The 27,713-nt window shown below is 50.8% G+C and overlaps 1 protein-coding gene across 1 annotated transcript in view; it reads left to right on the plus strand.

Moving 5' to 3' along the window:
• Positions 1 to 7,952: 7,952 nt before the first annotated feature.
• RBM19 (RNA binding motif protein 19) overlaps positions 7,953 to 27,713 on the plus strand; it is a 122,810-nt gene continuing 103,049 nt past the window's right edge. Inside the window, exons 1-14 of the mRNA XM_055404341.2 lie at positions 7,953 to 8,096; positions 10,656 to 10,838; positions 11,213 to 11,338; positions 11,528 to 11,566; positions 11,830 to 12,022; positions 13,156 to 13,370; positions 15,005 to 15,085; positions 17,557 to 17,635; positions 18,947 to 19,018; positions 19,960 to 20,163; positions 21,527 to 21,657; positions 22,399 to 22,520; positions 22,958 to 23,054; positions 23,600 to 23,710. Of these exons, the coding sequence (XP_055260316.2) occupies positions 8,061 to 8,096; positions 10,656 to 10,838; positions 11,213 to 11,338; positions 11,528 to 11,566; positions 11,830 to 12,022; positions 13,156 to 13,370; positions 15,005 to 15,085; positions 17,557 to 17,635; positions 18,947 to 19,018; positions 19,960 to 20,163; positions 21,527 to 21,657; positions 22,399 to 22,520; positions 22,958 to 23,054; positions 23,600 to 23,710 (1,689 nt within the window). The 5' untranslated portion in view covers positions 7,953 to 8,060. The remainder of the gene's footprint in view (positions 8,097 to 10,655; positions 10,839 to 11,212; positions 11,339 to 11,527; positions 11,567 to 11,829; positions 12,023 to 13,155; positions 13,371 to 15,004; positions 15,086 to 17,556; positions 17,636 to 18,946; positions 19,019 to 19,959; positions 20,164 to 21,526; positions 21,658 to 22,398; positions 22,521 to 22,957; positions 23,055 to 23,599; positions 23,711 to 27,713) is intronic.

Consider the following 27,713-nt stretch of genomic DNA (forward strand, 5'->3'; position numbering starts at 1 on the left):
TTCTTGCAGTCCGAGGGACTCTCAAGAGTCTTCTCCAGCACCACAGTTCGAAAGCATCCATTTTTCAGTGCTCAGTCTTCTTTATGGTCCAGCTCTCACATCCAAACACCACTACTGGAGAAACCATAGCTTTGACTATACAGACGTCTGTTGGCAAAGTGATTGCAAGGATCAGGGCCAGGATATCTAATCGGCAGGGCCATTTCTCAGCCTGCCATGGACTCCACTGTTTCTGCTCTGGGGCCTTTGGTCTGTCAACTAAAAATAATAGTCACAAACTAATAAGAGTTGAGAGTTATGTTTCATTCAGAGGAATTTGGGGACTTCAGGACCAAGAGAACTGCTCCGAGGAGGCAATGGGAGAAGATAGGTTATATAGAAGCTTTGCGACAAGAGGCAGGTAGCCTAAATGTCAAAATAGCATTGTCAATTAAGGAAAATCAGTTATCTTAAGGAATTTAGCCTTTTCTATGTATGGAAAGGGCTTCCCAAGTGGCTCAGTGGTAAAGAATCTAATGGCAGGAGACACAGGAGACAAGGGTTTGATCCCTGGGTCGGGAAGATGCCCCTGAAGGAGGAAATGGCAGCCCACTCCAGGATTCTTGCCTGGGAAACTCCATGGGCAGAAGAGCCAGGTGGGCTACAGTGAACAGGATGACTGTGAAGGGGCTACAGTGAATGGGATGACTAAGCAACTAGGCATGCATACAGACACGTATGGGAAGATGCAAGAGTCTGGGCTTACTGAAATAACTCCTCTGTTATGCACCTCAGCTATCTGGGGCCAGTATCGTGTTTTCACATCCTGAGTTTCCTCGGGGCTCACCACTCAAGGGAGTGGATACAGTCTGATGGCTGCTAGATGGCAGGTATTATTTCCTCAGCGCTCACGGGCTCACCTCCAAAGGTGGCATCGCTGATGGCTGGGACATCCTTTGTTTACTGATGTGGCAGGAAATATTCCATTTATCAGATCCTTGGCATCTCCTAACCCTGCCCATGACTCTAGTCGGTTCCTGTATCCAATGTCTTCAAGACCTCCAGGGTCTTTTCTCTGCTTGCGACCCTGACTTAGCAGTGTCCTTTCTTTCCTTCCCAGACAGAACACTCCCTCTTGCATTCTGCATTTAGACAGCTTTCCTGCACTTCCTCTGGGCTCAAACCCATTTATTTATCCAGAAATATTTACTGACAAACGCCAGCCGCACTGTTGAGCAGGCTTCCACTGGCAAGGAGGCAGTCTTCTGTCTCCCTAATGAGGCCAAGTCAGGAATAAGCCCCATCAATTGTGACCAGGTTAGGCCCATATGTCTAGGGCTCCTGCGGCCCAGTGTCCTTGAAATCTCCCACTTTGAATTCAGGTTCACAAATTTCCCCCCTTGATCCTGCCGCCCTAAACGTGTTTGCACATGATCCTCTGGCGCCACTTGCTGGTCAATCTCTAGAACTGCAGACAGATTTCTAAATGAGCAGCACAGACGAGATGAGTAGGGAAACCTCTCTTGATTAAGATTGGCTTCCCTGGTGGCTGGGTTCAATCCCTGGGTTGGGAAGACTCCCTGGGGAAAGGAACGGCTACCCACTCCTGTATTCTGGTCTGGAGAATCCCATGGACAGAGGAACCTTGCAGGCTACAATCCATAGGGTCGCAAAGAGTCGGACAGGACTGAGCGACTTTCACTTCCGCCGGTGGCTCAGTGGTAAAGAATCCACCTGCCAATGCAGGAGACACAGGTTTGATCTCTGGGTCAGGGAAATTCCCTGGAGGAGGAAATGGCAACCCACTCCAGTATTCTTGCCTGGGAAATCCCATGAACAGAGTCCATGGGGGCTACAGAACATGGGGTCGCAAAAAGTTGAATGCGACTAAAGCCATTTAGCATATGAGGGATCTTAGCTCCTCAGCCCACCAGGGATGGAACCCACACCCTCTGCACTGGAAGGGAGAGTCTTAACTACTGGACCACCAGGGACGTGCCTCTTCTAGCCTGACGTTCCTCGTCTAGTCTGATGGTGGCTGGATCGCTCAGGCTCCACCTCAGTCATCTTGCAGAGTTCTCCCTTCGGGTCGGTGTTTCCATGTGGCTTCATTATAAAGACACCAGCCTTTGGAATGAGGGCCCACCCTATATCTTAAAAGATCTCATCTTGAGATCCTTCACTTAATGACATCTGTGAAGACCTCACTTACAAATAAGGTCACATCCACAGGTTCCAAGGATGTCAACATATCTTTTGCGGGGGGCGGGGTGGGGGGGAGAACATAATTCAGCCCCTGGCAGGTGAGAACAAGGTTGGCACAGGTGAGAAGCAGAGAGTGGCTGGCGTGGCTGGAGCTGAGTGGAGCGGGAACAGTGGTCCGTGGAGGGACCTCATAGGACCTTGAGGCCGAAGTCAGGAAATGAACTAGCTTTTCAAGCCATGCCTCCTTGGTGATCCTCTTGGGCAGTCAGGAAGCTGTAACTGGGACGGTGGAGTGACCAGGCCGTGTGTCTCTCCTCCTGCTGGTTGACCTGGCCTTGTCCTCAGGGTGGAAGGGGCTCCCAGAGAGATGGCAACGTGTGAGCCCCCTATCATCAAGGCTCAGATATAGTCCCACCACTTCCCCCCCGTTCTGTCCATCAGAACCAGTCCCCCAGCCGGCCTGTCCCAATGCAGGAAGGAGAAATGGGCTTTCTCTTGATGGGAAGGACTTTGAGTCTCTACACTGAGGATGGGAGAAAAGAGGGAATAACCGAGGTCATCCTTACCCTCGCTCCATCACAGCCAGATTAGAATCGTGGCTGCGTGACTTCTGAGCTCTGACATTCATGCTTCCCTTCACTTCTTCTAACAGATAAACATGGATACTAGCTAATTATCCATGGTTCAGGGGCGGCTTCTCAGGTGGCACTAGTGGTAAAGAACCCTCCTGCCATTTCAGGAGACGTAAGAGATACAGGCTTGACCCCTGGGTCGAGAAGATCCCCTGGAGGAGGGCATGGCAACCCGCTCCAGTATTCCTGCCTAGAGAATCCCATGGACAGAGGGCTGGGCAGGTTACAGTCCATGTGGTTGCAAAGTGTCAGACATGACTGAAGGGACTTAGGAGCAGCATGGATCAGGGATCATGTCCAGCAAAATGCAGAGTTTCAGCTCTTCCTCTTCAATTTAATCACAACTTTGCCTTTAAGTCCAAACACATCAATTGCCAGTTATCAAGGCTCACTGCCTCCAGGAAGCCTTTCTTGATTGCACGCTGACCCACCTTGACCAGGGTACTACCTTTGGAAAGCCCTTCTAAACAGTCAAATAATCAATGCCTTAAAAGCATTTGGGCATTGCTCTTTTTCTTTAGACTTAAAATATTTCAAGCCCCTGACCCATGGGCCTGAAAAAGCCCAAATTCCTCTTCAACATTGCATTTGGTAAATGAATTCAATTAAAAAAAAATCAACCTTGCACCCAGCAACAATTACCCCACCTCCCCCCAGCCATCCTGTTCTTCTTCCTCGAGAAAACTGTTACCAATTCCTCACCTGTTCCCCCAGAGCTAGCCAAGCAGTGGCTCAGCAAATATTTTTTATAAAGAACCAGGTGGCAGTCCATAGATTCAGTTTTGCAAGCATGTCACACTGTCTCACCTCTGCTGTCGTCACACAAAAGCAGCCACAGACATGACATATGTGAGCATATTGGACTCGATTCCAGTTCACTTTTACTGATGGACACAGAAATGTGAATTTACATTATTTTCATGGGTCACACAATGCAGATTTTCTTTTGGTATTATTTTTCAACCACTTAAAAATTTGCAAACCTTGGGACTTCCCTGGCAGTCCAGTGGTTAAGACTCTGCACTCCCAATGCAGGGGACTTGGGTTTGATCACTAGTCAGGGAACTAAGATCCTACAAGCCACATGGAATCACAAAACAAATTTAAAATTAAAAAAGCGTGCAAAACCTCCTTAGCTATGAAGTCATTACAAAAACAGTGACAGGACAGGCCAAACCCAGCCCAGGACATGGTTTGTTGCCCTGCATTCAGAAGTGGGTGTTCAGAAAGACCACATGCCCCCCCCCCAGTTTTTTTCTACACCAAGGGGAACATCCTTCTATACCATGTTTTTTGCCCTATTTAATATGCCTTGGCGATTATTCCACCTCTATAAATACTGATTGAGTCAGTATTCATCCTTCTCTTTTAGTTTTCAAAATATCTTTTTAAAGACATAGTTAGTTAACAGATTATTTTAAAATCATTTTCGATATACAGAAATGTGAGAATATTTGAGTTCCCATGCACCCTGCATCCAGTTGCTCCTACCACAAACATTACTCTGGTATGTTTGTCACAGTGAACCAACCCATAGTGATATATTGCATTGGCCAAACATTTCCTTTGGGCTTTTTGTCGGATCTTAAGAAAAACCCGAATGAGTTTTTGGGCTAACCCCATATTATTACTAACAGAAATCCGCGCTTTGTTCGGACTCTCTCAATCCCCCCCTCCAATGTCCCTTTTCTTTTCCAGAATCTCATGCAAGATTCTACATTCCAGTTGGTCAACCCACAGCCTTCAGCTCCTCCTGGCTGTGATGGTTTTCCAGACGTCTCTCCTTTGGGTGACCTCGACAGCTTGAAAGAGTTCCGATCAGGGATCTTTGTAAGCTGTCCTCTCATTGGAGTTTGTCTGATGTTTTTTTCATAATCAGAAGCTTCGTGTGCAAGAAATCAAGGGTCCAAGTTTCTCTCTTCTCTCCATCCTCCAACCCTTCTGAGATCTCTCCCCACCACTGGCCCCTCCCTGCCAGGAAATGAGTTACTGCAGGGTCTAGACAGACTTCTCACTGCCTGAGAACTTTTGTGAAGGCAGCATGATTGATGGGAGTCAGTTTAGATTTACCTGCCTTTTTTCTTTTTAACCCTCAGGTGTAATCAGAGAGGCCAGCCTGGTAGGATCCAGGTGCCCCTGCATTATATCTGCTGGGAAGGAAAAAGAGGCAGCAGACAAAACAAGAAGGCAGGAAAGCAGGAAGACTAATAATAATGTTACAACGTAGCTGTTTATTAAATGCATCAGGATATACAGGTTCTTCCTTTCCTGGACATGTGGGGACCATATTTTTCTGGTCCAGAGTTGGGCTGTGTGATTAGCCGAGAGCATTCCATTTTCTTTTAAGACCTTTGAAAAGCCTTCTGATTTGTGAATTTCTTGAGAGAAGGCTACATTTAGTTGCACATTTTAATAAAGGCAGTTCATGAAAATAATAAAAGAAAAGTACATGAAACCAGGCCTGGCTGGGCAACCCACACTTGCCCTCTCATAAAAGGCTAAGATCTCAGAGCTCCCTTGTAAAGCCTGCTCGGGCCGGGCCCCACCAGGGTTGTGGAGTGCAGAAAACAACCCCCTAATTGTCATTTAATTAAAGAGCACTTTCATACCCATCAATAAATAACTGTTGGATAAATTGAATGTCTTGGAAACACAGTGACCCATTGTCACCTACTCTAGACTTGAGGGTTCATTTTTACATTGGGGTGTCTGTTTTCTTTGAAACACACAGTATGTCTTACATAGACAGTCTAAGTAAGACATGGAGAGGGTGAAGTATGACCTTCGGAGTAACCTACTACCAAGCAAGTAAATCCTCAAGTAATATGTTGAACAGACATGCCCACCTCCTACTCCCTAGAACCTGCAAGCGTGACCTTACTTAGAAAAGGGTCTTCATAGATCTCAACTGAGGAATCCTGAGATAAGATCATTCTAGATTTCAGACGGGCCCTAATAAACGTGTGGACACCAAAGAAGGAAAGGGGGTGGTGGGATGAATCGGGAGATGGGATTGACATATATACACTACTGATTCTATGGCTGAAATAGATAAGTGAACCTACTGTATAGCTCAGGGGACTCTAAATGCTCTGTGGTAACCTCAGTGGGAAGAATATCCAAAACAGAGGGGATATGTGTACACACATAGCTGATTCACTCTGCTGTGCGTGACTGCTCAGCCGTCTCCTACTCTGTGTGACCCCATGGCTTGTAGCCCACCAGGCTCCTCTGTCCATGGGATTCTCCAAGCAAGAATACTGGAGTGGGTTGCCATGCCCTTCAACACAGGGATCGAACCTGTGTCTTCTGCACTGCAGGCGGATTCTTTACCACTATACCATCTGAGAAGCCCCTCATTTTGCTATACAGTAGAAACTAACACCACATTGAAAAGCAACTATGAGTGTGTGCTACGTCACTTCAGTTGTGTCTGACTCTTTGCGGTCCTATGGACTATACGGCCTGCCAGGCTCCTCTGTCCCTGGGATTCTCCAGACAAGAATACTGGAGTGGGTGGTCAAGCCCTCCTCCAGGGGATCTTCCGGACCCAGGGATCGAACCCACATCTCTTTACATCTCTTGCATTGGCAGGTGGGTTTTTTTTTAACCATTAACATCACATGGGAAGCCTCCCAAAGCAACTATACTCCAATAAAAATTACTTTTAAAAGAAAAAAGATGGGACCTGCATCCAGTAGCAGGTATCCTCATGAAAAAAAAAGAGAAGATGGATTTGACTCAAATATGAAGATGGAGGCAGAAATGGAGTGATGCAGTCACGAAGCCAAGATTCCCCTGGAGCCACCAGAAGCTGGGACACTCAGGAAGGATCCTTCCCCAGAAACTCTGGGGGCAACGAAGCCCTGCAGACACTTTGATTTTGGAATTCTGGACCCCAAAACTGTGAGAGAATACATTTCTGTTGTTTTAAGCCACTGAGTCTCTGGAAATTTGTGACAGGTGGTGGGAAACCAAAACACCCCAAGATCCTATGCCCACTGGCAAAAAATGCACAAGCTACAAAGTAGAAATTGTGTTTTATTTGGAAGATTTACTGAGGACTTAAGCCGAGGAGCTTAGGGCTTCTCAGATAGCTCTGAGGCACGGTTCCGAAGAGGTAAGGGAGGAGCCAGGATACATAGGACTTTCTGGAAAAACAGACATCTTAAATTAACAACTGTAGCGATTTTCTATGTGTGGAAAGATGCAAGAGTCTGGCCTTGTGGAAATTATTCCTTTGATATCTTCGCCACCTAGGGTCAGGATCCTGTTTTTCTCCATCTTGAATTCCCCTCAGGGGGCACCTTTGGGGGGCAGCTGCAGTGGCTGATGGTTTTGCAGCTGCAAACACTGTTTACTGAACTGGCAGGCAATATTCCTTGTCCATACCTATCACGTAATATGACTTTATATTTAACAGCTCTATGCCTTTGAGCAAGCTGCTTTACTTGTCTGCAAAATGGGCTGTTCATTGCCAATTGGCACATTCAATACTTTGGCCACCTCACGCGACGAGTTGACTCACTGGAAAAGACTCTGATGCTAGGAAAGGTTGGGGGCGGGAAGAGAAGGGGACGACAGAGAATGAGATGGCTGGATGGCATCACCGACTCTGTGGACATGAGTTTGAGTGAACTCCGGGAGTTGGTGGACAGGGAGGCCTGGCGTGCTGTGATTCATGGGGTCGCGGAGAGTCGGACACGACTGAGCGACTGAACTGAACTGAACGTTCACAGGTGATGCTCAGTAAATGATTCACGGTACCTGGCAGCCTGTCTGAGCCTCAGCCCACGTCTCAAAGACAGGCTAGATTCCCTAATCCTGCCCCCATTCACAGGGCCAGTAAAAAGCTCAATAATAATAAAAAAATAAAATAGAAAAGATAGCTAAAACGATTTCCGCTTAAGCACAGCCCCAAACACTGCTCCAGACAGTCAATTCCCTGCCAATGTTACGAACGAGCGCCCCCTGCCGGCCTAGCCATTACGATATCCTATCCAGGCGCCGCCAAACAGCTTGCGCCTGCGCAGGATGCAAGCACTCACGCCCGCCCCTTAGAGGGTGTGACTTCCTTGGGTAGGTCTTCGGCCACGCCTACTTCCGTAGAGGCGGGCTACGTCTCGAGCACGTGACCTTCTTCCGGCTTGCCAAAGATGGCGGCGCCCAGAGCGGTAGCGTGAAAGTTGGTGGTGGTAGTCGCTACCTATTCGTGCTGAAATCGAAACAGTGGGACAGTTGGCCATGTCGCGACTGATCGTGAAGAACCTCCCGAATGGGGTGAGTACAGAGACTGGGTTTGAGAATCTGAAATTGGGACCCAGCGAGAAGTTGGAGTTTGGGAGGGAGGTGCCTGGGGAGAGTTAAGGGGCTTTCTCTCTCGGGCAGGGTTCCCGGAGGATTCCGCAGGGTTGTCGGCGGATTCATTTGACAGTTGGGAGAGACGGGTAGTGCTTCTTAAAGGTTTTACATCGGGCCCCTTGGTACCCGAAACCTCTTTCCCAGGGAGATGCTAGTCCCCACGTCGTGTCGAATGCCTTGCTCCCGTAACCCTCTTGTTCGATCACTTTTTTTGTTGACTTCTGACTGAATTAGACACCGCACCTGTATTCTTCTTCCATTTGGGATTCTGTCTGGGAGGAAAATGGGGTGTAATAGGCTGGGTACCCGCGTTACGGTTCCCGGTTCTCGCCTTGAGGGCAGTAGGAATGAATAGTTCTAAGAAAACTGAGTGACTGTGAAAGGCTTTAAACCACTTAATCCCGTACTGCCTAGAGCCCACAGAACCTGGCACTGTGGTTCAGTTCAGTTCAGTCGCTCAGTCGTGTCCGACTCTCCGCGACCCCATGAATCACAGCACGCCAGGCCTCCCTGTCCATCACCAACTCCCGGAGTTCACTCAAACTCATGTCCATCGAGTCGGTGATGCCATCCAGCCATCTCATCCTCTGTCGTCCCTGTCTCCTCCCGCCCACAATCTTTCCCAGCATCAGAGTCTTTTCCAGTGAGTCAACTGTTCACATGAGGTGGCCAAAGTACTGGAGTTTCAGCCTTAGCATCAGTCCCTCCAATGAACACCCAGGATTGATCTCCTTTAGAATGAACTAGGCTTCCAATAAAAGCATCCTGAATAAATGAGTGAAAAAATAGTTGAATGTGAAGTGTCAGATGGCTAGATGCCTTCTGCCCCAGAGGATTATCTGTACTTATTTAACGGTGACTTTTCCTTGGATGGAGAGGCCCCTCCACCTCTGGTGTGGCCAGTAAGCTCATTCCCCAGGTACAAAATGTGCCATGTGGATGGCATGAGAGATCTGTACTCCTTAGAGTAAGAACATAAAGCCATTTCTGTTTCATTTTTTGTGGTTTTTTACTTTACCTTTTTTTTTTTCTCCATGGCAGATTGGGAGCACTTATCATATGATTATCAAAATTCAGTATAAAATGAGAAGCAAAGTCTTTATTTAAAATTTCTTGTATTTATTTGGCTGTGGGATCTTTAGTTGTGGCATTTGAACTCTTAGTTGTGGCATATGGGATTCAGTTCTCTGACCAGGAGCCCCTGCATTGGGAGCGCAGAGTCTTAGCCACTGGTCCACCAAGCAGAGACTTTTGTTCTGTCCTGACCTCCATCTCCAGGAGTAACCATCTTTATGACTTGCATCTCTTGACAAGTTCCTTATCTCAGAATCCTTAATGTCATCACACAGTAAGCCTGCAAACTGTCAGCTCCTACCTCAACTGTTTGTAACTAATTCTTTCATTTATCAGACAAGACATGCAATAGGAAGAGACACGCCATACTGAGAAGCAAAATGAGGTGGTAGCTGAGAGGGGAAGAAAGGGTCGCCATACTGAAATCCTCATTCATCAGAGTGAGGCATCAAGAGATGCTGCCTAAAGCTAAAGGATGGATCAGTAATAGATGTGGTTTTTTTTAATATTTTTTTTATTTATATACTTTTGGCTGCGCTCGGTCTCCATCGCTGAGTGGGGGTTTCTCTGGCTGCAGGGTGAGGGCCTCTCACTGCAGTGGCATCTCTTGTTGCAGAGCACAAGTTCTAGAACAAGGGCTCACAGGTTGTGGTCCACAGACTTAGTCCTTCCCCAGCGTGTGGGATCTTCCCAGACCAGGGATTGAACCCGTGTCCCCTGCGTTTCAAGGCAGATTCTTAACCACTGGACCACCAGGGAAGCCCCCGATAATTGATATTTTTAAAGTAACCTATTTAGGGTAAATGATGAAAGCATTAAAAAACAATAAATAACAGAGACTGGAAGGGAGGAGTGGATGAGGTAGGTTTCTTATCTTTCATAGTGGGAGTCAGCAGATAGTCTTTGGGGGTATAAATAGGCCAAGAAACAAAGTTGAGAGCTTATTGCTGGGACATAGAACGGTGCTTATGAGGAGTCCTGAAAGCAAGCTGTAAAGATGCTTACTCCTGTCTACCACAGTCAGCGAACACTGTGTAGTTTGCCATATTCCTTATTTCACACATCTACTGTGACAGGTGTTTATTAGATGCTTACATTGTAGCAGCTATGATGCTGGGCTCCTGGCATAGCAGGTCTCATTAACTTCCTAGCAGCCCACAGGCCTGAAGGATTTCAGTGCAGCTATTCTGAGTCTTGACTTCCTCATTGATGAAGGGACTTGGTTAAGGCCACACAGCAGATAAGTGTTGGAGCCAGAGTTAGAACCAGGTCCAACCACAAAGCATGCTCTGCCACTGCCCCGCCTAAGGGGAGGAATCCCGAGGTCTCGGGTTCCCAGCCCATTTTGTCCCTTTGGTTCTGAGGCCTCCCGGCTCCTCCCTCACCATTCCTGTCCTGTCCTAGATGAAGGAGGAGCGTTTCCGGCAGCTCTTCACTGCCTTCGGCACGCTGACAGACTGCAGCCTCAAGTTCACCAAAGATGGCAAGTTCCGCAAGTTTGGCTTCATCGGCTTCAAGTCCGAGGAAGAGGCCCAGACAGCGCTGAACCATCTCAACAAGAGTTTTATCGACACGTCCCGGATCACGGTGAGCGGGCGTGGACCTCACCCCCACCTGCCTGTCACCAGGGCCGCCCTGGCTCTTTCTGTCCATGTGCGAGACCAGTGCCTGGCCCCTCCCAGACCATGATGCCTTTGGTCTTCCTCACTGTTCTCAGATCCTTGTGCTTGTTAATCCCCTGCAGCATTTGTGAAGCAGTTTTCCCCAGGGTCTCTGATCCCCTGTGTTGGGGGAGAGGAGCCAAGAATTTGTGTGTCTCACAAGCTCACAGGGGATGGTGTTGCCACTGGTCCCCGAATGAGAAGCACTGGTCTACGTTACCCATCCGCTGCCCCTGGTCAGCGCCCACCTGTGCTGGGCGTAGTGGCCGGTGTCGCCATCACCCTCTCTGTCTCTCGCAGGTGGAGCTCTGCAAGTCCTTTGGGGACCCAACAAAGCCCCGAGCCTGGAGCAAGCATGCTCAGAAACCGAGCCAGTCCAAGCCACCCCCAAAAGACAAAGACACCGTCTCCACGGAAGCTAAGAAAGTGCGTGGACAGTCACTCCCGGCCGTAGCCCGGGTGTCAGCAGACCGGTCACCCCGGGAAGGCAGGGTAGTGGGAGGTAGAGGGATCTGGGAATCCCTCTTGGATGGTTCCCGAAAGCAGCCCTCCCAGGGCAGTGGGGTTCCAGCTCCTTTCATCTCTGACCCTCGCACCTGTGCCTTCTGTTTATAGGATGACAAGAAGAAGAAGGTCGCAGGTGAACTGGAGAAGGTGGGTCTGTCTTGGTGACCACACAGAGGGTGGGCAGCAGAGACGACCCTTGCCGCCCGTCTCCCCTTGCCACATCTCTGTGGCTTCTTCGTCTTTCTGTCCAGTGCCACCCTCCCTAGGACCAGCCCAGCCCCCGGGAGTCCTCTGGAGATTGGCGGAACATGGCCTCAGAGAACGTGCTTACTCTCCAAAGAGTTAGCAAGGGTGAGCCCTCCCTGACCTTTGTCTGTTCTGTCTTCTTGCCGCTTCTCCGGCGCCCACAGCTGAAAGATGATAATGAGTTCCAGGAGTTCCTGTCGGTTCACCAGAAGCGGACACAGGTGGCCACCTGGGCGAACGATGCCCTGGATGCTGAGCCCTCGAAGGGGAAGAGCAAGCCAGCCGATGATTACCTGAACTTTGACTCCGACTCAGGGCAAGAGAGCGAGGAGGAGAAAGATGGGGAGAACTCGGAAGGTGAGGGTGTGCTCCCCGCTATAGTGTGCGCCCTGCACCTGCCCGCACCTGAGCACGAGTGACCTGGGACCCCTCCGGGCTGGACCTGAGAGTCAGCAAATCAGATGCTGCCCCATAAGGGTTGATTATCCCGACCATGGGTACGTCGGACTTGATCGATCCTGGTCCCTTATTCAGTCGGTGGATTACTCAGATTGAGCACCTGCTGTGCGCCAGGCAGTGGATGTAGCAGTGAGCAAAAGACAAGAGAGTCTGCTCCCGTGGAGCTGTCGTTCTGGTGGGGAAAGAAACAGTAAAGGAATCAGGCTGATTGCTTTATTCAGGATTCAGTATATGATGTGAACATGAGTGCTGCAGAGAAAGCAGGAAGTGGGGGGTGGGAGAGGCCCCGGAGAAGGGTGGTCCTTGAACAGAGGCGGTGAGGGATGAGCCTCTGTCCTTAGAAGGGGCCATGAGGGGCTCAGCGTGGCGAGTGCGGTGATCGAGAGGCAGGAATCAACTTTGGTTGAAAGGCAAAGGAGTGAATTTAAGGTGAGTTTTGTGACTGGTAAAGTCTCTGTGCAAAGCTGGGATCCAAAGGACTCAGTGGGAGTTGGGGGGACTCAGAGCGGGTGCAGGGTGAGGAGGGGTTCCAGGCAGAGGGAAAGGCATGGCAAATGAGTGGGAAGAGCAGGAGCCAGGGGGTGTCCACGTGCTCAGGGCGGCTGCAGCAGAGGGGGCCGGCAGAGAAGCCAGTGAGCTCACCAGACCCCACGAGGAGTTTGGATTTCCCCTGAAAGAGCAGCTGGGGTAAAACCCGAGCTCCTTGTTAGGCCTGGGAGCCACCGGCAGGTCTGGCTCAAGGAGTAAAAATCCTCTCTAGGGTCTCAAAAAGTCATGCAGCCTCACACTTGGCCGGTGAGAGAGGCTGGTGAGAGAGCCCTGAAGTTCTCCACATGGAGCATGGAAACTGTCAGAACACGGTCATTTTAGTTATTTATCCAAGGGCTTGCTGGGCACCAGGGCGACTTGGCGGGGGCCCCTGGTTACTGTGAGCTTGGCACCTAATCTGTCACACCACCACGCTGTCTGCCACCCCAGCCGTCTGATTTGCTCACAACCATCACCAACTCCCAGTCTTTCCATCTTTCCAGAGGAGGATGGCCTCAAACCCAAGGAACCCAAGGCAGCCGTGCAGAAGGAGCTGTCCGACATGGATTACCTGAAGTCCAAGGTGGTGGCGGCTGAGTCACCATCCTCAGAGGAGAGTGAAGATGAAGCTGTGAACTGTGAAGAGGGGAGTGAGTCAGAGGAAGAGGGTTCCTCTGCTGCCCCCGTACAGCAGGACAGGGAGGCAGCCCCAGCCAAGGTGTGTGGATCTGTGAGGAGTCTGGGGAGGGAGACCTGAACCTCGGCTACCTTCCCTGCAGCCCCTTTGTGGGTAGTTTAACATTAAGGAAGAATAGTTCAGCACCCTGGAGACCTGTCTTTAGCTCTCAGCCCAGCTGCTAGCTTTCTGTATGACCCCACGCAAGCACACTCCCTCTCTGAATTTGGTTCCTATCGCTAAGAGAGAGGCTACCTGCCACTCCAGAGTTGGGGGGATGTAAACAAGCTGAAAACGGATCTTGAATATACTATACTTAGTATTCAGTAGGAAAGGAGGCAGGTGTGAGCCCACGATCTGCAAGAGTAGATGAAATTAATTGAGCTTTGACTACATGTGAAGTTCAATACCAGGCATGTTGTTTTGTCACTGAATCTCATGGTAGTCATGGGGGATTGGAGTTTCTTGTCCCATTTTACAGGTGAGGAGACTGAGGCCCAGAGAAAGGAAGGGACTTGCCCACAGTCATGCCTGGGTAGTGGTGGGAGTCAGGACCCAGATCCAGGTCTGCCAGGCTCTGGAGTCTAGATTAGAACGTGGGCGCTGCCTTCCAGGACGGCCATCCCGTCTCCCACATGAGGCTTCTCTTTGCTCAGGACAGCGTCCCGCATCCTGTGGGTCTTCATTCCCTCTTCTCCTTCCTTCTCTTTCTCTTCTCCCTCCTTTCTTTCTCTGCCTCTCATAATTTCTGTCTCCTGTTCTCTTTTCCTAAAAATACATATTCAAAAGAGATAGTCAGGTGTGGCTAAGTCAGGGAACTGTGTGTTCAACTCCAAGCTCTGACCTGGAGCAGCCATGGGTCCCGAGGTGAAGTGCTTCTCCTCCGGCCTCTGACCTTAACCTGAGATGAGGCTCAGCGAGCCCTGGTCCCTGTGTCTGATTCCCAGGACTCGCTGAGCCTCATCTTAGATGAAGGTCAATTCCCGTGCCTGAGTGTGCACTGGAACTCAGAAGTTGCAGGCTTCAGGGAGGAATCCCATAACTCATGCAGGGCAGCACCCCACAAAAGCACATGACTCTTTCTGCAGTGATGTTAGACCTGATCGCTCATCTACTTGGGATAATTGTAAACCCTAAATTGTGCCGGAACATCTCAGAGCAGATTTTACCAGCAAATGAGTCCAAATCAGGGAAAGTTTTATTACCAAAGGAATTAACCCCCAAATTAAGTTTTTTTCAGAGCTGTTTCCATTCTAAAATTACAGAAGACATCCCAAACCTGTAACCTCTGTAAGATTGTTTTACAGATTCAGGAGGACGGCTGTGTCTGCACAGTGCTTTGTACGATGTCTGGCATAGAGTAAGCCCTGAATCCGTGGTGGCAAATGTCACCTGAGGGCTCCTTCCAAGTCTCTTGCCCCTCCGTGTGGCCTGTGGCCCCTGCTCGTGAGCCAGGCTGTGGTTCCGACCCTCATCTTGGGGCCACATGGAGGCTTGGAATCTCCTACCAGGCCCTGACCAGACTCCGCATCCGTGGCAGACACAGTGCTTCGGGCATCGCCCGTTTGCCTAGTGGCAGGGGTTTTAGCACGCTCACTGGGATGCCCAGGCCGGCTCCTCTTGCAGGCGCACCTGGGAGCTCAGTGCAATCATTTCTGCTCTCTGCCATCACTCAGACCGAGAAACCAGCCAGCCAGAAGGAACCCACCACCCCCCACACTGTGAAACTGCGGGGAGCCCCATTCAACGTCACAGAGGTGAGTGCCAGGAACCGGGCGAGGCAGCGAGCCCCTGGGGAGGGGGAGACAAAGCTGAGGGTGCCTGGAGCCTCTGTTGCACAGGGGCTTCGGGGTCAGTTGAGGACTTGAGCTGGAGGGAACTGGGGGCCAGAAAGACTGAGACATAGAGTCTTGGGCATTGTCAAGGTCAGAAAACAGAGATGGCTATACCGAGACAGAGAAAGACTGAGCTCCCTCCTTGATCATCTATACTAGGGGGGGGCAAGCTTATCTCTGCTAAAAACTTTTAAAATGGGGCCAGCTAGTAAATACCTAAGGCTTTGTGATCAATCTGATCTCTGTCACCACTGTTCAACCCTGTTGTTGTAGCAGAGGCAGCCCTAGATGACAGGTAATCCAGTAGGCATGGCTGTGTGCCAGTAAAACTTTATTTACAAAAACAGGCAGCGGGCCGCATTTGGCCTGCATCCTATAGTTTGCTGGCTCTGAATCTATACAAGAGAGAACACTCTGTAAGTTTCTCTCCTTACGAAAGTAGTATAATTCAGTGTAGGAAATTTTGTTAGTGGAGCTAAACAAAAAAACAAAAATGGCCTATTGCTGGAATGACTATAGAAACTGCCAACCCAACTGCCTTGAGAGAGGGGAGTGGTAAGTAGAGAGGATACTAGGATGCAGGACTAATGACTTAGAGGTCTAGTCCTATCGGTGGAAAGACTGACCTTCCCAGGCAGATTGGAGCAGGCTCTTCCAAGCCCCACATCTCTTTCCCATTCCCTGACAACCACTAATAAATTCTGGGTGTATCTTCTTAGAGATTTTTTTTTCTTTGTATACAGACACTGACCTATGCCTTTCCTTTTTAAAATGCAGTCCTACAGCAGGAACTGTTTTGAAACTTCCCCCCCATCATATTACGTCATAAATATTTCTGAATGTTGAATATTCTGCTGCAACACCGTTTTTCACGTTGCATGCTCTTCTTTACTTGGCTGCATCACGTCTTAGTTGCAGCACGAAGGCTCAGTAGTTGTGGCATGTGGGCTTAGTTGCTCTGGGGCAAGTGGCATCTTAGTTCCTGACCAGGGATCGAACCCCTGCATTGCACGGCCAATTCTTAACCACTGGATCACCAGCGACGTCCCCTGTGTGCTATTCCTTACCCTGGATGCACTGTGTTATATTCACTGCTGTTGCTGCTGCTGCTAAGTCACTTCGGTCATGTCTGACTCTTTGCAGCCCTGTGGACTGTAGCCTGCTAGGCTTCTCTTTCCCTGGGGATTCTCCAGACAAGAATACTGGGTTGTGTTGCCATGCCCTCCCTCAGGATCTTCTGGGCCCAGGGATCGAACCCCACATCTCGTATGTCTCTTATACCCAGCCCCCTAAACTGAGACGTGGGTGTTGTTTCCAGTCTTCTGCTGTTTTGAATAATGATGCAGTCAGCACATTTCTTGAGATCAGAGGTCAGCAGGCTTTTCTCTATCGACATCAGTTGGTGCACATTTTAGGTTTTTGTGGGCACATGATCTCTGTTGTGCTTTTATTTTTTTTTTCTTATAATCCTTTGAAAATGTAAAAACCATTCTTAGCTTGTAGGCTGTGGGCAGTATTTGACCTGTGGGCTATGGTTTGCCAGCCCTGGCTTGTATAAGTATTTTATACAAGCTCCTGCACATACATTTTTAAGGCTTGGATACAGAAGGACAGTTGCTTTCTGGAAGCTTGGCCAGTTTATGCTCCCTTCAGCAGTGTATGAGAATGCCTGTGAACCCTGGGCATCCCTCTTTATCAGTGCGACAGGTCAAAATGACATCTCATCTAAGTAATTTGCAGAAGTCAGTAGTCATAAGAAGAAGATGGATTAATTGACTAGATAACATTTAAAACTTCTCTAAAGGAGATCCAACCAGTCCATTCTAAAGGAGATTAATCCTGGGTGTTCATTGGAAGGACTGATGCTAAAGCTGAAACTGCAATACTTTGGCCACCTCTTGCGATGAGTTGACTCACTGGAAAAGACTCTGATGCTGGGAAAGGTTGGGGGCGGGAGGAGAAGGGGACGACAGAGAATGACATGGCTGGATGGCATCACCGACTCTGTGAACATGAGTTTGAGTGAACTCCGGGAGTTGGTGATGGACAGGGAGGCCTGGCGTGCTGTGATTCATGGGGTCGCGGAGAATCGGACACGACTGAGCAACTGAACTGAACTGAACTGAAGGCAGCTTTGTATCATAAAGTCAAAAGGCAAACAGCAGGCATTTATAACACAAACAACAGACAGAACTCATTTCTTTAACTTACAAACAGGTAAGTAGAAATCGGAAGCTGTGGATGACCCAACAGAAAAGTAGATGGAAGCGAGGATATCTTCTAAGAGAAAGAGTTCAATGGCCCAGAAAGATGCTTGAGTTCACTGGTAATTAACGAGATACAGACCGAATCTGTATTGAAATGGGGAACGAAAACTTTTTCTTCTCCTCCAGAAAAATGTCATGGAATTCCTGGCACCTCTGAAACCCGTGGCCATTCGAATAGTGAGAAATGCTCATGGGAACAAAACAGGTGAGGCCGGGGCTGTTTCCGGGGGGACTGGCTAGACAGGTGCCTGGGCTGGAAGGTTGGGGCAGTTGAACTGTGGCGATGCTTTGGGAACAGTGATTGCGTATCCTCTTTGTGGTCCCCACCTCAGTGAATGTGACAGTCCTCAGGACAGGGTCTGCCGCCTGTCCCCTGCCGCGGGCATCCTGGTATGAGGTTTTCAGCTGTGGAAGTAGGGCCCGGCTCCCAGGCCTGGGGTCTCAGTAATGACTGCGGCCTTCAGCCCAGGGGCTGGGGACCCCCGGGGACTGAAAGCAAGAAGAGGCCACGATCAGACTCAGGATGGTCCCCTGGCTGGTGACAGGAGGGTCCGGGGCAGGGCTTGAGGAGGCAGGTAGGCTGGGGTGGGGGCTTTTGCAGTCCCCAAGGGGATGATCTTGGGATACACACCAAAACACTGGCCTTTGGCACAAATTACGGCCCTGCCACCTGCTAGCCATGTGTCCGTGGGCACATCACTTAACTCAGGTTCCCTAACCCTGGACCATGGATTGGTACACATGCAAAGCCTGTTAGGAACTGCACAGCAGGAGCTGAGCAGCCGATGAGCAAGGGAAGCTTCGTCTGTATTCACAGCCACTCCCATCACTCAAATTACCACATTATCACAATATAATATTAGAAATAAAGTGCACAATAAATGCAATGCACTTGAATCATCCTGAAACCATCCCCACTCCCAGTCTGTGGAAAAGTTGTCTTCCACAAAACCAGCCCCTGGGGCCCAAAAGGTCGGAGACCTCGGTCTTAGCACGCCTCTAGAAAAGTGGGGAGGGGAGGCCCCTCTGCGGCTCTTGGGGTTGAGGCCCAGTGAAGTCGAGGCCTCTCGTTCTCGGAAAGATTCCTTGGAAAGGCACCTGGTTCTTGGAAAGGCACCTCCTTGTCTGTGCCAGTCAGAGCCACGGGCAGTCACTGTGCAGGTGGCCCCTCTGGTGCCAAGCTGGGCACAGCCCTGCCACCTCAGACACTTGTCTGGAGAAGGCCAAGGAGCAGGCACTGGTCAGCATGGGGTGAGGCCAGGAGGGAGGCCAAGATCGCCCGTGTTTGTGACTCCCACAGTCCAGCATTTTCATTCCCGAAAGCCAGCCACAGGGTCAGAACACTTCCTGCAGAGGGAAATTTGCCCTGGGGAGAGGGGAGTGGAAGGAAGAATCTGTGAGATTTGGCAAAAACTGTAGGTTTCCCCAAACACCTAGCACAGGGTGAGTGTTCCTTCGTGGCTCCCATGAGCGTCTGCAGCCTCCCGACCTTACGTTTGTCCTGATCCTTTCGCAGGGTACGTCTTTGTGGATTTCAGCAGTGAAGAGGAAGTGAGGAAGGCCCTGAAATGCGACAGGGAGTACATGGGTAAGGATGGCCGCGTGGCGGCAGGGCTTCTTTCATTCACTTGCTCCGTAAGGTCACGTCGGGGGTCTGCTGTGCGCTGCCGGGCACTGCCCGGGGCACTGAGGATAAGGCCCCTGCCCTCCTAGGCCAGAGATGAGGCTGAGTTTCCTGTAGAGGAAACTTACATTGAGAGGGGGGAGAGGGGCGGTAACCAGAGGGGCCATGCTGTGGACAGATGCAGGCAAGGGTCGGGATTGGAGCATTGAAGCAGAATCTTATCTGCTTGGACTATGTTGAGCTGGTGACGTTGGAGCAAAAGCTGGAGGAATCGAGGGAACCAGCTCTGGCTTTGTGGGGCGGGGCCATTCTGGTACAGGGAACAGCAAGTGCAAGGTCCAGACTTGGGAGGTCTCTGGACTTTATACAAGGACGTGATCTCTGACCCATCCCTGGATAGGTGACTCAAATCCAGCCATCATGTGAGAACTCATGTGAGGACACGAGTTCTCTTAGAGAAGGGAGTAACCTAAGGAGTCTTGCTCGCAGGCCAGGTGGTAGGATTTACTGAGCAGCTACTATGTGCGTGTAGAGGGAAGGTGGTGGTTGCGGTCTAGTCAGGTGCTCAGAGCAATGCAGACACAGCTGAGTGGCAGCACCAGGATGGGGCTGTCACCCGAGATGATTCCCAGGGGCAGCGCCAGGGACCGGGTCCTGGAATCAGGAAGATGCAGCCCCGTGACCCAGGCCAGCTCCCCCAGGGCTGAAGCCGAGCTTGCAGGCTGAGTGACGTTCAGGCCCGACTTCAGCTGGGGCTGCCACCCTGGTGAGCAGAGCCTGGCGTACAGTGCCGTCCCCAGCCGCCCTCGTCATGGCCTCTGGGAGGCAGCAGCAGCGATGAGTCTGGAAGCTGGCAGGTTCCAGGCCTCCCCCCAGCCGGGCCCTGACGGCCTTCCCTCACCCAGGCGGACGCTACATCGAGGTGTTCAGGGAAAGGAATGTCCCCGCGGCCAAGGCGCCCCTGAAGAATGGTGCCAAACCCTGGCAAGGCCGGACGCTCGGGGAGCACGAAGAGGAGGAGGACCTGGCCGACTCCGGGAGACTCTTTGTTCGAAACCTGCCCTACACCAGCTCCGAGGAGGACCTGGAGAAGCTCTTCTCCAGATACGGTAGGGGAGTGGCCTCCAGCTCACCGCACGCACCCAGGGCAAGTGGTCTGAGTCCCTGTCTGCCGAGGCTTAACCTTGGCCTGATGACTTCCCTCGCTGGTCTCAGTTTTCTCATCCACAAAATGGGCTTCACGATCTCTGAGCTGCTATCAGTCAGACAGGATGTAGATAGTGGAGCTTGAAGTCCTAGACAGCATCACAGCCACCTTTCATGATCTGAACCCAGACTCCCTTAGCTCTCACTCATTAAAACTCAGAATTTACAGGGTTGGGTATGGTTTTCTGAGATATCCCTGGTGTCCAAATCCTGACTTTGGTCTTGGAAGCCCATTCACTGTGTGTGGATATGAAGTGCTCTCCAGTCTGAAATCTGCTGTCTAAATAGTCCTGCTCTCAGACCAAGCATCCAGATAGGTTTGCCAGCGAGGGCTCTTTTCCTTGTGGCTGCTAGCATTATTTTGCCGGACACGGACTGTAGTTGAGCTTGGCACACGGGGCTGTGCTTGTTTGTAAGGTCATGGTTGTTGAAGAGAAGGAAAGAAGTAGGGATACAAAACGGTGGGTAGGGGCCAGGTCGAGATGCTTTTAAGATCCCCCAGAGGGGGATCTCCACTTCTGTTTGGAGATCAGCTGTGGATTGAGAAGGATAGGAGCTTGGCTGAGGCCCTGTCTGAAGGAGAAGGGAACCCTGAGTAGGATTCAGCCATCTGGCAAATTGGGTGTCACGTTCCAGCCTGTGTCCTGCTTGCCAGATCCTCCCACACAGGCCAGGGCCCTGGTTTACACGGCGGGGCCAGCGCAGAAGAGAGGGTGCTCAGTAGACTCTTGTGATCCATCTGGAAAGGAGGACGTGGCTGCACCCTGGTGTGCACAGTGGAGAGGGTGTACTTTAACACGAGCATTGTAATACTGTCCCAGCGGATGCTTCTGAGACCCTGTGTGACCCCAGACCCTGTTTAGTGTATGACATGTATTAGAGCATTTAATCCTCCCCGCTGCCCTCTGAGCTGAGGACTCATGACACCATTTTACAGATGAGAAGACTGAGCCCCGTAAAGACTGGTGGCTGGCCAGCAGACTATGGCTGTGTGGCCACACAGGGAGTGGGTGGTGGAGGCAGGGCCCAGCCCAGACCCTTTGCTTTCAGGGTAGACGCACGAAGGATTGTGGAAGGACGCCCTGACCTGTCAGGTGGGGGTCTCACAGCAGCCCCCTGCCGCTGTCTTTCTTGGGCCCAGCAGCCGCCTTAGCTTCATGCTCTCACTGGTTAAAACCCCTCCCCTGACTAGTGCCCAGAGTTTTCTTGCCCGTTGTTCAGACCTGGCCCCGGCCCACAGGACACTGACGCCCTTCCTGCCCTCAGGCCCCCTGTCGGAGCTGCATTACCCCATTGACAGCCTGACCAAGAAGCCCAAAGGCTTTGCCTTCATCACCTTCATGTTCCCGGAGCACGCTGTGAAGGCCTATGCGGAGGTGGACGGGCAGGTGTTCCAGGTGATGGCCCGTGGGCTGGCGGGTGACTGGTGGGCCCTGGCGGTGGGAGGAGGCCGCGAGTGTGTGCACATCACGTGCACAGGCACGGACGTGCAGCCCAGCTTCTCGGGACGCACACCCAGTGCCCATGAAGACACCTCCTGATCCGAGCTGCTGGGAGGGTCCCCCCCGAGGGCAGGGTCTGCTCAGTTCTGCTCCCTGATTGAGCGCCTAGAGGAGCGCCTGGCATGTGGTTGGCCTTTAAAAAGTGTTTGTGGATTAAATGAACATGCTCTCTGGCTTGAGAAATGCCACTTGGAGGAGGCGTAAAGAAGGAAGGAGTTTTGAACCGGGCGCTGAAATGGCCACAGTATAGCACGTAAGAAGCTCCTCTTTCCAAGGAACGTGCTGGGCACACGCGCCTCCCTTTCCTGTCACTCATTCGTTCGTCAGTGATCTGTTGATCCCCTGTGGGTGCCAGGCCGGACCAGATCCTCGCCCACATGGAGCACACGTGCTCACAGGGACAGGGTGGGGTGGAGAGCCCTCCAGGTGTTGCTTACAAACTGCTCAGCATACTCTGTGGGGCGGTGTCAGACCCCTGTGCTAACCTCGTGGGTGTTCTGCCTGAGGCCCCCGTCTTAAGACAGAAGTCTCAGCACTGGTCCAGCCCCTGCGTGGAGAGGCCAGCGTCCCCGGGCAGGATATAGAAGCACTAGCCCCCTGCCTGTCCTCACCTCCTTCCTCTTGTCCCCCCTCCAGGGCAGGATGCTCCACGTGTTACCATCCACCGTCAAGAAGGAGGCCAGTGAGGATGCCGACACCCCGGGATCCTCGTCCTACAAGAAGAAGAAAGAGTCCAAGGACAAAGCCAACAGCTCCAGGTCCGTACCCGCCTCCTACCCGGGCTCCCCTGCCCTCGTCCCTCCTCTCCCTGCCCCCTGCAGTCCCGGCTCCTCGTGGTGACCTTAGCCCCTCATCCGTAACCTTTTGCACCTAAGTTTCCCCATCTGCAAGATGGGGAGAATCAGAATCAGTGGGGCCTCACTTCCATGGTATTGTAAGGACCAAGTGAGTTAACGTAAGCAAAGCACTTGGTCCCTGGTGCAGATTGAGCGCTTGATGGACCTGAGGGGGTGTTAATATCATCGTGGCTCTCTTGTCTGTGGGCCCTGGGGGTTTGGCCCACACCAGGCAAGATGGAGCAGGAGAAGGCCTTGGGGACTTACGGAGGCAGGCCCAGGAGCTCCTTTCTTACAGGCTTTGCATCTGAAAAGAGCCTCCCCCATTCACCGTCCATCTGACCTCTGTCCTGCCCCAGCTCTCACAACTGGAACACGCTGTTCATGGGCCCCAACGCCGTAGCCGACGCCATCGCCCAGAAGTACAGCGCCACCAAGAGTCAAGTGTTCGACCATGTGAGTGGGCTCCCCGTCTGACGTGTCCCCTGCTCTGGGCAGGGGAGGGTGCACTCTGGACCTGCTCTTGGGGAGTGGTTCTGGGCGGAAGGCAGCAGGGCCATAAGGGGAAACAGTCCAGCTCTTCTTGACCCTTCCAGCAGAGGAGGAGATGAGGTCATTAACTCAGGCGCCGTGCATTGGCGTGATGACTTGAAGAAAGCTTCAGCCAAGTAGGGGGACAGAGTGAGTGAGTGGGCTGCTCATGGTTGAGAGATTCTAGCAGAAATTGAACAGAGGGTGGAGCTGAGTCTGTATAGAATCCCCGAAGAGAGAATGAGCTTGACATGAGACCCTTACGTACAAGTGGAGGGGTGAACGTGGGGTCCTTGATTCACCCCGACAGACGTGGAATCCAGAACCATCAAGTCAGAGCGGGCATTCACGGGGAGCATCCATAGGGTCTCGCTCTATCCATGCCTCCTTCTTGGACTGTTAGGAGGTGTGACAGCTGACCTGTTACCTGCCCGACAGCCGACAGGGCATCTTCCCTTTCCTTCCTGCAGGAGACCAAGGGCAGCGTGGCTGTGCGCGTGGCCCTGGGGGAGACCCAGCTCGTCCAGGAAGTGCGGCGTTTCCTCCTCGACAACGGGGTCTGTCTGGACTCCTTCAGTCAGGTGGGTGCCCTCGGGGGTGGGAGTCTCAACATCAAGGGATGTGAGCAAGGGTTGGAGGGTCGAGTCTGTCAAAGACGATCATCGTTGACTTTGCAGCTGTCAATTAAAGTAAGAAGGATCATTGGCTCAGATTCCTGGCCTGTCAGTGCTGGATGGTGTCTCTTGAGGGCTGGCAGGCAAGAGTTTCTGCACACAGGTTGGGTGTGTGTGTGAAAGTCGCTCAGTCATATCTGACTTTTTGCGACCCTTTGGACTATATAGTCCATGGAATTCTCTAGGCCAGAATACTGGAGTGGGTAGTAGCCTTTCCCTTCTTCAAGGGATCTCACCATCCCAGGGATCGAACCCAGGTCTCCTGCATTGCTGGCGGATTCTTTACCAGCTGAGCCACAGGGGAAGCCCAAGAATACTGGAGTGGGTAGCCTACCCCTTCTCCAGCAGATCTTCCTGACCCAGGAATCAAACCAGGGTCTCCTGCATCGCAAGGCGGATTCTTTACCAACTGAGCTAGCAGGGAGGCCCTTACACAGGTTGCGGGGAGCCCTAAGCGTCCTTCATCCTGTCTCTCCCTGGCCCTGCCAGTACCTTACTAAGAGCACCTGTGCTGTGTTTGGGGGCTGAGACCTTTCTTGAGCCACGTTGGGGGAGGTTCCTCCACGTGCTTCTGCACCACTTGGTAGAGGTTCTTAGGTGTCTGGACAGTGAAGTCTTCGAGGGCCTGCTGAAACACCTGACATCGCCACCCCCCCACCCCCACCCCCCCCCCACACACACTTCATTTTGCAGACTAGGAGCCTGAGGTCTGGGGGCAGAGAGGGGAGGACCAAAAGGTCAGACAGTGAGTCTGTTGCAGGAGCCTGGACTCAGTCTCAGGGCTTTACACCCCCAATCTGCAGTTTTCTCAGCTTCACCAAAGCTTAGCGTTTCACCATAAAAGAATGGTTCAGGTGGAAGGACAGGTAGCTAGTGGAAGGATACTTACATGGTTGGATGGTAAGTGGGCGCATCGGAAGTGGGAATGATGGGTAGGGGCATCTCGAGGGTGAGCAGATGGATGAATTAAGAAAATGTGCTTGTATCTAACGTTCACTAGGGCTTCCCAAAGCACTCTTTTACGTTAATGTGCTTTATTAATTCTTTCACCCTCATTGCAACCCCAGAGAGGCAGCACCGTTGTGCTCCGGTTGTGCAGAAAGGCCCACAATCACAGACTCACTCGTCTTGGGTCATGGTGGAGCTGGATTTGAATGCAGGCCCGAGAGTCCATGCCTTTTAACAGGGGCACTCTGCGACCTGAGTTACACCTAAACACCCTGTGGTGCCCAGCCTTTCCCCCACTGCCGGTGGCTTCTATCCCCTTCTCCTCACTCAGCCCTCACAGCAACCACGGGAGGCCTATAGCTAAAAGGTGGGTGTTGCCATTAGCCCAATTTGGAGATGCACAAACTGAGACCTTTAGAAGAAAACGTAAGCAGAACACTCTTTGACATAAATAACAGCGGTATCTTTTTGGATCTACCTCCTAGAGCTATGAAAATAAAAATGAGATCTAATTACCCAAGAGCTTTTGCACAGAAGAGGAAACCATGATCAAAACAAAAAGACAAGCCACAGAATGGGGGGGAAACGTTTGCAGCTGATGTGATCAACGGGATTAACCTTCAAAATAAACAAATAGCTCATGCAGCGCAATGTCAAAAATCAGTGTCAGTATCAGCCCCATCAGAAAATGGGCAGAAAATCTCAGTTGACATTTCTTCAACTGTATATTCAAAGGCACTTGAAAAGATACTCAGCATTGCTAATTATTCAGTTCAGTTCAGTTCAGTCGCTCAGTCATGACCGACTCTGCGACCCCACGAATCACAGCATGCCAGGCCTCCCTGTCCATCACCAACTCCCGGAGTTCACTCAGATTCATGTCCATAGAGTCGGTGATGCCATCCAGCCATCTCATTCTCTGTCGTCCCCATCTCCTCCCACCCCCAATCCTTCCCAGCATCAGACTCTTTTCCAGTGAGTCAACTCATCACGAGGTGGCCAAAGTATTGGAGTTTCAGCTTTAGCATCAGTCCTTCCAATGAACACCCAGGACTGATCTCCTTTAGAAGGTAAATGCAAATTAAAACTACAATGAGGTATCACTTGACATTAGTCAGAATGGCCATTATCAAAAAAATCTGCAAACAATAAATGCTGGAGAGGCTGTGGCGAAAAGGGAACCCTCCTACACCACTGGCGGGAATGTAAATCGGCACAGCCACTATGAAGAACGGTATGGTCGTTCTTTTAAAAACCAAACAGAGCTATCACATGACCCAGCAGTCCCACTCCTGGGTGTGTATCTGGTTACTGTTGTTCAGTCCAAGTTGTGTCCAACTCTGACCCCACGGACTGCAGCACGCCAGCCGCCTGTCCTCCACTGTCTCCTGGAGTTTGCTCAGATTCATGTCCATTGAGTTGATGCTATCCAACCATCTCATCCTCTGGGTCCCCCTTCTCCTTTTGTCTTCCCTAATTTGAAAAGATTCATGTTAATATTAAGTGAAGCAATATTTGCAATAGCCAGGACATGGAAGCAACCAAAATGTCCATCAGCAGATAAATGGATAAAGAAGATGTCCATACCTACAATGGAATATTACTCAGCCAGAAGAAGTAATGCTATTTAGAGCAACATGAAGGGACCTCGAGATTATTAATTCAGAGAGACAAACATCACATGGTATCTCCTACATGTGGAATCTTTAAAAAATTACGTGAATTGACTTACAAAACAGAAACAGATTCACAAACTTCAAAGAAAAGCTTACAGTTCCCAGGGGGGAAATGTGGTGGGGAGGGATAAATGAGGTTTGGGGATTGATAAATACACACCACTGTATATAAAATAGATAATCAACAAGGATCTTCTACTGTGGGACTTCCCTGGTGGTCCAGAGTGGTTAAGACTGTATGTCCACTGCAGCAGGAGTGGTTTTGATCCCTGGTTGGGGAACTAAGTACCCAAGTGGTGTGGCCAAAAAAATGCCAAAAAGTACCTACTAGGGACTTCCCTGGTGGTCCAGTGGTTAGGGCTCCATACTTTCACTGCAAGGTGCATGGATTTGATACCTGGTCTGGAAACTAAGATCCCACAAGCCACATGACCAGAGAATAAGCACACGTTTTTTTAAAAAAGAAGGACCTACTGAAGAGCACAGGAAACTCGACTCAATATTCTGTAATTACCTATATGGGAAAAGACTGAAATAGAACGAATGTATGTATAAATGAATCGCTTCACTATAACCTGAAAACTAACACAACGTTGTAAGTCAGCTGTGTTGTTTAGCTGTACAGTCACGTCCGACTCTTAGTGACCCCCCAGGCTCCTCTGTCCAGATTCTTTACCAAGTATCAGTTCAGTTCAGTCACTCAGTCGTGTCCGACTCTCCGTGACCCCATGAATCACAACACGCCAGGCCTCCCTGTCCATCACCAACTCCCGGAGTTCACTCAAACTCATGTCCACAGAGTCGGTGATGCCATCCAGCCATCTCATTCTCTGTCGTCCCCTTCTCCCGCCCCCAACCTTTCCCAGCATCAGAGTCTTTTCCAGTGAGTCAACTCGTCGCATGAGGTGGCCAAAGTATATACTCCAGTATAAAACAAAGGAAAAGAAAATAGGCCTAGAGGAAAAACACTTGATCAGAGGTTTCAAATTAGACCAGTGGCTGAGTTGAGACTTGCACCCAGATAGACCCCATGCCTGGAATTCTTCCCGTTAATTTTTTCAGCTCTTATACTCCATCTGCCATTCATTTTTAAGAAAATAATTGCTAACATTAGCCGGCTCATACTGAATCAGTTTGCTTATGTCAACTTGCTAGACTCCTTTCCCGGAATAATCCATGAAATGGGTGCAGTGGCCCCATGAAGGGTGATCGGCTGAGCCATAGCTGAGTGCGTGTCTCAAGATCAGACACCTGGTGTCTTGGTTTGGGTTCTTCCAAAAGCCAGT

This window comes from Moschus berezovskii, chromosome 19 (genome assembly GCF_049115385.1).
Source record: "Moschus berezovskii isolate FMDL1 chromosome 19, NW_MosBer_1.0, whole genome shotgun sequence".
NCBI classification, from domain to species: Eukaryota; Metazoa; Chordata; class Mammalia; order Artiodactyla; family Moschidae; genus Moschus; species Moschus berezovskii.